The sequence below is a fragment of the Phoenix dactylifera genome, chromosome 13, assembly GCF_051530095.1.
Source record: "Phoenix dactylifera cultivar Ajwa chromosome 13, Ajwa_hap1_PhDact_Kaust_v1.1, whole genome shotgun sequence".
NCBI lineage: Eukaryota > Viridiplantae > Streptophyta > Magnoliopsida > Arecales > Arecaceae > Phoenix > Phoenix dactylifera.
In genome coordinates this window covers 25,746,829-25,756,721 of record NC_143202.1, presented here as the reverse complement: position 1 = coordinate 25,756,721, position 9,893 = coordinate 25,746,829, and the positions used below count along the sequence as shown (strand labels likewise).

The 9,893-nt window shown below is 36.3% G+C and overlaps 1 protein-coding gene across 1 annotated transcript; it reads right to left on the bottom strand.

The window, feature by feature from the left end:
* Positions 1-2,912: 2,912 nt before the first annotated feature.
* On the bottom strand, positions 2,913-8,248 carry LOC103713807 (glutathione S-transferase TCHQD-like). Its single transcript, XM_008800834.5, has 3 exons — positions 8,023-8,248; positions 4,166-4,378; positions 2,913-4,059 (listed from the first exon to the last, which is right to left on the bottom strand). Exons 2-3 carry the CDS (start codon positions 4,372-4,374, stop codon positions 3,471-3,473), a joined length of 798 nt encoding a protein of 265 aa, XP_008799056.1. The 5' UTR covers positions 4,375-4,378; positions 8,023-8,248; the 3' UTR covers positions 2,913-3,470.
* Positions 8,249-9,893: the final 1,645 nt, after the last annotated feature.

Here is a 9,893-nt window from a genome sequence, read left to right as displayed (position 1 = left end):
TTGAAGTCACTGTAATCTCAGAGCATCATCTCGTGGTAGCGTTCTACATCAACTAGTTTCTTCTTTGCTCCTTTCTCCTGGGTATGTTCTCAATTCTTTTATTTGATTATCCGTTTCTATCATTAAATTTGCACGTCCACAATGAACTTAGTTGGCTTTACTTCTGTGGATTGCCATGAATTCTTTAGAACCTCATAAGCTTCTTAGGCCTATATATATGGCGTAAGATCCATACCATTTGCTAGTAATCGTTGATTACTTAACTTACTGCCTGCTAAGTGAATTCAGGTTCTTGAGAGGTGTTTGCACCAGTTGAACACGTCAGAGATGTTCATCCAAGTTTGCAAAAATTAATGGATGCTTTGTCTTAGTCCTTCGCGTGTTTCAAGTTACGAGGCAAGTTCCACAAATGTTAAGAATTGACTGGAAGTTGCCTCCAACTGAATTCCCTATTTATTTCTTCAAAGATTGGGAACATTTTGTTCTCTTTTATTTTCATATGTAATTGAGAATCCTGTACAATATGGCAGGAGCAAAAATTATCAAGAAGGAGGTTTCGATTATTTTCTCACCCTTATGGTTGAGAACGTCTGGGGAGAGATGAATGGCTGCTTTAGCCAAAAACAATCACAAAAAGGACCATGGCACTAAAAAGAGAAAAGGAGGAGGGCATAGCATGCCTTCTCTCATCCCAAATCCTCCTGTAATTAACAAAAGGATTAAACAAGAGAAACAACAATACTTCCAAAAAATAAAAAAAAGAGAAACAACACGATCACCCATTACACACGCATCAAGAGACCAAAAGAGTACACATTAATCAAAACTTGATGAACGACTAGTAAAGCTGAATTATGAGAAGTGGAAGGTAATTGAGATCTTAGAGTTGCTATGCTGGGACTAGACTGAGGAACTCTTTTGATGCAGAGGGAAGCAGCCAGAATCAACCGCTTCAATTGATCATCGCTATATTTAGTGCCCAAAGATGGATCAACCAGCTGCTTAACTTTTCCATCTCGTGGAATTGCCTTTGCCTGCCATCAGAATACCGTAATAAGTTCTCAAGGTTTTATACTAATTTACAGAGAAAACAGGATGTTGGACCATCTCCATCAACAAGCTACAAAGTAAGATCTCACATCTCTAGATGGTATGGCAAATCTCTAGATGAAAGACATATATAGAATACACATATATATACACTGATTAAACAAAAGCCAGTCTTCAGGCCATTCTTTATTGAACAAAAAAAAAGAAAGAAAAAGATGCACTAATTATAGAAGAAGCACCAAAGAACCTACCCATATGACCAGGCTCTCTTGGTCCTTTGAACAACCTGTGCAGACAGGCTTTCTTCCCGAAATAAGCTCGAGAAGTACAACACCGAAAGCACACACATGATCTTTTTTCATTTATCTTCGCATGCATAAGAAAATTCAGGAGCCAAATACCCTCAATTAGAAGATTTTTTTTTTTTTTTCATTAACTCGTAGTTAAACAGAAAGGCCCTTGCATCTCATCAAATGTAATTTTCACAAATAATTCCAAGGATAAGCACACAAATCCGAATGCCCCTGAAACATCGTTGCATGTTAAGTCCACTGTTCAAGTGATGCCGTCTTTCCTCTCGCACAACCGCGATGTGTAAATTATAAACAACACGGAGAGGGCAACGACTGTTAGAAGAACATTGGTTTTGGTTATGTATAGGGGACTACTTACCCCTGTCCATTGTCCAACCAAACTATAGTATGATATCGGTGATCATATGATTTATAATAAAATTAGAGTTAATTTGATGATTGGCGATAGCTGACAAATGAGTCTAGTTAACTATCACCAAAATTGGTTAATCATATCCATAACATTAACTTTTTTTCAAAATTATATACAACTTTTATTTGCTCCTTTTGTTATCCTTGTCTTCCAAAATTGGTTAATGACTCTTTTCGCCTATCTCCTTAGTTTTTTGCTTTGCATATGTATACCAATTTGATGCAATCATGAAACAACGATGCCAATCTCAAATTTAAATAAAAGTGGTACAAATTCACAAAGCATCAAGAAACACATGTCAAACTGTAAGAACATAATTTTCCTATCAAGAAAAAAGAAGACAATGAACATATTTAGAAAATGCTCCACTTTGTTTTATCCCAACTAATTGAAGGATACAATGCTAAAGAATAATTAAGACAAGATGATCATAAAACAAAAAAAAGGGTTATATAACCAATTTATCCCATAAAATAATAAATTTTTGAATTTTTCCTTAGGAGAACACCATAATGTCATCTTGTTACTGAGTTATTCTTAAATTACAAGTGACATAATCCCTATGGTGCATCCATCGCCTCGTTTATTCAGGATGTAAGTGGCCTTTGTTTCTTCTTTCAATCGGAGGCTCGCATCGCTTATGCTCAGCTCTATGGCTGTTATCCATAATCTGAAGGATGTTGGTGTCCCATTTACTAAAGCAAGAAATTATTGGTTATTGTCATGATTATCATTATGCATTCTATGTAAGAAACATAAGGAATTTTTCTGTTCCATGCCAAATTAAAGCCAGCTTGTGCCTTAAATAATGGATAAAAGGTGAACATGTTTTTCTAGTATGCATAGAAAGAATTCAAGGCCAGTCTTGTGACCTGCAAAGAAATTACTTCAGATTAATAGCTGAAAAATAAATGAGGCTTTGCATCATTTCACAATGTTGAGTCAAATTATTAGCAAACTGAACTTAAACGATATATAGTTCACTAGATGCGAGTAGGATGAATTAGTACCTGGGCATGAGGTAAGCACCTCTCTGCTGCCAATGACCACCAACCAATATATATCACATGTACCTGAGGAAGCAAGAAAATCCATAGATTCCATGAACTATCAAAAGCAGTTGGGCACACGTAAAGTTCATGGTGCGAAAATAGCAACAACTAAATACTCATTTCAGATGAAGCACTATAGATCTAGACAATACATTTAAAAACAAAGAGTTCAAGAAAATACATGGCAACACTATTGCCACCTTCACAAGAGATGGATCTCGCGATAGAAGAAAAAACATCAATGTACAAAAGGATGGCTTTTCTTGTACATGGAAGATAAGAACACAATTTAAGGAGAGAGAAGCAGCAAACCATGCGATCTACTAGAGAGCCAGTCAATGTAACCAACTGGATCTGATCTCACCAAGAACACCCTTGGTTTGTTATTCAAAAAGTTCCTTCAAAAAATATCAGAGGAACACGTTTCACTAATATTCCAGCAGTTGCTTCTATTATACATTTCTTTCCTTCATTCAGTAGCCTTCAGATGCTTCTCCCAAACAACCCTTGGCAGTACCAATCTCGAGTACCTTCTAAACATGCTTCTTATGCTAAGAAAGAACAAGGTCTTCATAAATGTCCGGTGCTTCATTCAGCAGCCTTCAGATGTTTCTCCCAAACAACCCTTGGTAGTGCCAATCTCTAATACCTTCTAAACATGCTTCTTATGGCAAGAATGAACAAGGTCTTCATAAATGTCCGGTGCTTTCTCCATCCTGAGAAATACTTACCAATGACCGCTTTGTAACTAGGTCTGTGCTTCACCAAGTTATAGTACTCTGCTATATTTGGCCTACAATTTATGTACTTCTTTTCCAGATTTAGAAGAGTTATACGAGCCAGCACTGGAATAAACATCGAATCAGCCATGGTGAATTCATCACCAGCAAGATATTTTGTCTCATTCAGTTGCATTTCTGCATTATCAAGGAGCTCAGCCAGTTTTTCCTCGCTCCGTTTCACAATATCAGGATCCTTCACTTTGTCTTCTGCATCATAGACGTCTAGAAGTTTCAGATGATACATAGTGGCTAGATCTGGAGCTTCGGCCATGCGAGCAATCACTACGCGCCGAACAAATTTGGAAACAAATAGGCGATACTTGTCTGGGACATGAGAGAGGGTGAATATCTTGGAACTCCAACCTTCGATCTTGTGCATCCATTCCACAACTTCACTACTAATGGGTTTATCCTCACCATTTAGAGAGACTGTGAGTCTGTCTATGTACCTATAACGTCATGTGCTACTTAAGAGACAGTGGCTTATATAATAAATCTCATGTGGTAGCAAAAAGATAAAGTACATATTGGAGTAGAGGAGCATAAGAAACTGACTGAATTATATCACTGGCTTGAAAAATGATGTGGGCACCATTTTGGAAGACAGGAAGTTTTGCAGATGGGTTCATGCGGAAGAACGAGGCATCCATGTTCTTTCCTGTCAGAGGATTAACATGGTATGATGTATAATCGATCCCTTTCTCTTCCAATGCTAGCCGCACTTTCTGGCTGTCCATTGAGTATGGATGATGATATAGCTGCATGACTCTGTCAAAATTCAAGAAATTGGATTACTACTGATTCTACAAAAATTTATGGACTAAAAAGTGACTGAAATATTTGCAATATGGTTAGATTCATTGGAGTGAATATCACACAACTAATAACAACAACCTAACCAGAGTATCCTAAAGTCATTTGATGGCATATATTAAAGCTAAAGGTGGCAATAAGAAAAGATAGTTGGGCTGAAAATGGATTGAATATGGATCAGATGTTGGTATATCCATATTCACGTACAATATTGACTCAGTTGATATTAATACAGGTGTGGATATTAAATGAATGCTCAAATTTGGAAATTTGTATTTCTCTAAATGGATAGGGATACAGATTAGCCATTAATCATATGGAACTGGATATAAATCAGATATTACTTTGGATACAAAATGGATATGAGGGAAATTGGCTACAAAATGGATGTTATAATAAAGTTCAATGACAATGCCTAATATTAGATGATAGAAGTACAAAGATAAAACAATGAAAGAGTTGCAATTTAATTACTTCTCTATGATTTTAGCAAGCATATATGTGAGATTATGAAAATCAAGATAAATAGATGTTTTTCTTTTACTAAGACATTAAGTAATTGGATATCTGAATCCAAATCCAAAAAAGTTGGAATCATATATGTATCCAAAAATTCTATCTGAATCTGATCTGATACAAATTTTTATATCTCAGTCCTACATTTTTCTGAAACAAACACGGATCTGGTCGGATTTTATCCGACCCACTTTCAGCCCTAAAAGATAGCTGCATTCTGCATGGAGTCCAAAGGGGGAAACCACCTCTGATATTTGGATTAACTTTCCTTTCCTAAATTATCTCATTTGAGCTCCTCTTATTTTGCCCTTGTATTTATCCAATATTATTTATATCAAGTCTATCATTCTTTCTTCATTTTATTTAGTCAGCTCCAAGACCTAAATGAATCTTTACATCCAGAGCCTGTCAATACAGAAAAGGAGAGTTTAGAAGATAAAATATTTTCTTCAAGTTTGAGGAACAGGCATTGGAGTGGAAGCAATAATGCAAGAAACTACTAATGACAGGCAAAACAAGATCATAAAACATTTTTTTATAGAATTAGAACCCTTAAATATCACACTCACATATTATATTTGCATACACAATATATATCTGTGCATAAAACAACTACATACAATGCCTGAATTTTACATCCTTCCTTCACATTGTAACAAATCAGAAGAAGAATATACCCATCAGATTACTATTATTTACAAAGCAAAGTCTAGGGGAAGAACTCTGTGAGCTTTTAGCATGTGGGGGAAAAAATTGGCATACAAGGAGATAATCTAGATAAATCTGTTCGGTCTATTCATGAGTTGCAATTTGCTATGTAAGAGTGTGCAAGGCTGAAGTTGGAAATAACACTGCTAGGAAATTAATTTTATCCACCACAAGTCAATTTGTTGAAGAAAGGATTATATCTTGTTTCTTACTCTTCCAAAGAGAAACAAACTCCAGGAAAAATTTCAAAGCCACTAATAAAACATTGATAAGTAGGTTCACGAGACTAGTTAGCATTAATGAAGACTTGGAAACTTCAATAGGGAGGTCAGGAATAGAATTGACCGTAGCAGTAAATGGTATTAGTTTATATCGAGGAGGCTGCAGAGTGGTGGGAGAAGAAACAATGACAAATTCAATCACCACAAGGACAAACATGCATAACATCCAGCCAGGCTGGACAAGGAAACAACCCACCAACTTACTCTACACGTAATGAAGCTTGAATGAAGCTATGTAATCACCAAAAGCTAAAAATGAAGAGTTTCATATTACTTTTATAAGTGTATTATTGAAGAGACCGCAGATGATTAGTTTAAAGGTGAATTCTTCTTGTAGTAGTAACTACCTCAAGATAAGCAAAATCAAGATACATGATGGAGCAAGCTTCATCTAATGGAAAGTGGTAGAAGCACCATAACCAATCATGAGCACGTTGTAAAAGGAGTGTCTTGTGAGTTGTGAGAGAAGCATCATAACTATGATCGGAACTGATATGTGTAGCACCGCATGTTATTGAGTCTAACTACTTAGACTAAGTAAAAGGGGCACCAATAATACTGTACTTGGCATCCTTGAGGCAATAAGCACTGTAGAGGACATGCACAAATCCTGTGAGATGCTGTCCCAAGATCCCAGAGAGATTTATTGGAAAATAAGCACTTTCTTTGCTTTTTAATTCACTCTAATGAAAGACCAAGCACAAATTATAGTAACAAAGGATATAAATTGGCCATCTTCACTTAGGGAAGATCTTGCCATAGTCAATACCATATATCTAGATAGCAACATGAGCTGCAGGTGAGTTTTATTCCCCTAGACCAAGTCTTTTGAATATCTCTTGATCCTCCAAGCAAGTTTCCACCTTATAGAAGAACCTTTTACTTAAGATTATACCCCTGAGGCCCCTTTATATATACATACGCCAGGTAATGCACTCTGCTAATTTGATTCAAAACCAGACTATTTTAGATCTAAATCTCTCTTTCCTTAAAAGCTAATCACAAAATGAGATTTGAACTATTGTCAATATGATTCAAAATTTAATCGAAGTTATTCCCTATTGATGCCTATAATAAACTTATGAAAAAGTTTAGACCACAAACATGATGTCAATGCCTAGTTGCCCATATGAGCAGCATTCCACTAGCATGGAGATCTTTCAGTTGTGTAGGAATCCAATATTATAGCCAACTCAAAGGATTGATGCAGAAAATGTCATGGAATAACTTCTCCGAAATACTAGAAAAACTAAAGGGGAGCTAAGCAACTGTGGGTAAACAACAAATGTTCAGAAGAGAGATTTTGTTGGTTGACTAACCATAATGCATCACATAAAGGAAAACATCTTCCATTTAATCTTTTAACTGTGATGCTTGAACATTCACACAGCTTCGACGATCCAAATCCAAAACTAGGACAAAGCTAGAACAGCAATTTCTTTGAACCTTCACATTTGAGAAATAATCCTGAGGTATTAAACCTGTCGATCTTAGCATCAGATAGAGCTCATGAGCATATTGATCACCCAAGAATCCAGAAATTTCCTTTTGATATAGCCACTCCAGGGAACAGACCAAGATGCCATGAATCATGAAGCCAAAGAAGTCAGCAGAAACAGCATTCCTGACACTAAATTCACTCAAAAGGTTCTCTCAACGTTCATACTGTTTTCATCAAAACAGGACTATGTTTAATCAGAGGAGAAATCTCACAAAAACAGTAGCACTCAAGCGCCACCTCCAACGCAAAAGAACCCCCCGTGTATTTACTACGACATGCAGAGCCATCAAAGGAATCTTACAAATTCTCCAAACTTAATCGTTATTCTCACCACAAAACAAAAAAAGTAGAACTTTTAAACTAATCAGTCGTGCGCTTCACAGAGTTAAGCACTTAATCCCTGAGGTATCAAAATTTCCAACATGTAGTTCATCCATAACAACAACAAAAAAAGAAAAACACCAATTTTTTTTTCTTTTAATAAAGACTTCGACGAACCATTGCTTCTCTGCAACGGTTCTTGAAAATTACTGAAAGAAAACCATAATTAATCGGAAAATTAAACCATGATAAGGAGAAGGAGAGGAGCATACCGGGTAGAGAGGGAGAGCGCTGGAAGAAGGGCTGGCGTGAGGAAATCTTCGGGAAGATTCGCCTTTACGCTGCGGCAAAGTTTAGACCTTCTTTTCTTTCGCCTTTTAACCGACTCTGTTCTTTAGCTTCTCTTTTATATTGTATACATACAACGGTGTAGTGTATGAAGCTCCGTCATGGAAGGCTGGAGCTGATAATTAATGAATTAACCTCTATTTTGGGGTTGACAACTGAACTAACCTATTCGGCCTTAAAAAGAGAGAGAGAGAGAGAGAGAAGGAAACAGGTTAATGGAAACTAAAATTATTCTTCTAGGTTTCAAATTTTCTTCAGTTCAATGGCAACTAAGATTGTATATTCTGAGAGCCACTAGTTGTTTGGAGGATTTTTTAAGATTGTACATGATGATAATATATGCGATTGATCGATGCATGCATGTGGTTGGTAAAATTATTGCATGTTGGAGAAAACCAAGCTAAGGCTATTAGAATAAGGCTGTGATTGACTGAACCTAATATGAAGGCCATCTCCCATTGTTGCCCTTTTACTTGGTTGGGCTAGATGCTTATAGTAATCCGAGACCATGATTCTAGACTGATCATGGCCGGAGGTCGGCGCACTTTTGATGGATCTGTTTCTGTGGTGGAGTTGCACGCGGGTTGGGAGGGTCTTAGTTATGCTAGAGTACACCTGGGTGTTCGATGGATACTTCTAAAGAGTGACTCATCCACAGTGGTCGATTGGATTTGGTACTAGTAGGCTAGGCCGGACCTGCACCCGCTACTCCGAGACATTTGGACTATGGGAGACGAGTTAGATAAATTTCGTACTTCGTATGTTTTTCGGGAGGCGAACAGTGCTGCAGACTGGGTCACCTCCTATGCAGCCCATCATTCTAGATTTGTATCTTGGGATATTTGCGATCGTGTGCCGCAGATATTAGATCATGTTTTGTCTTGTGATTGCGCTGAACTCTCTCACCGATGAGTATAGTGAGAAACTGGTTCACCAAAAATAAAAAATCAATGCATCTATTTTTTGAAAATTAGTTAATATAATCATGCACAAATTTGCAAAGAAGAAGGGGTATGAAAATATGCTAAACTCACATTAATAACCTTCTTTATTTGCTAGCTTAGTGATATTAAAAAAAAATGAGACACCATTGACCTTTGTAGCCTCTCATCATTAGCATTAGGATACCATCCTCATTTGCTGATTTTTTTCGAACAAGAAGAGCAATAAAAAAAAGAGGAATCATTCTGACCCACCCTATAATTTTATATTTTACTCTCCATTATTTTATTATGCTATAATAATTTTTTTTGAGACGTACCAATTACAAAGAATTCATTTTGCTTAAAGCAAGACTTATTCAAATGATATACTAGTTGGATAAGTTAAAATTCATATTATCACTTTCTTTTGGTTATTCTTGCTATCTGCCATTTTTTCCTACCATCGTAACCAACAACTTATAAGTTACAGTATCGTTCCATCCTTTATTATTTATCTACTTGTATAGATTTTAAAAGTGCTCACATCCTTTGTCATCCATCTAGCTGCATAGATCTCAAAGTACTCTGTCTTTGGTTATTCATCCGCTATCATAGATATCAAATTGCTACTCTCCCTACATAAAATTAGAGCCCTTTGCTAAGTTAGTGGAAAGGACAGTTCTGAAATTTTATAAAAAATTAATTATCATGTGATCCTCGTGTTAACATTTCGTAATAGAGATAGACAGTTAGGCAATTCAAATTTTTGTAGCTAATTGACATTTTTTAAACCTTTTAGATCTAAGAATAAGTAGCCTAAATTTGGAGAGGTATCTCTGTAATTTTATTAGCTTTTATTAAATATCAACCAC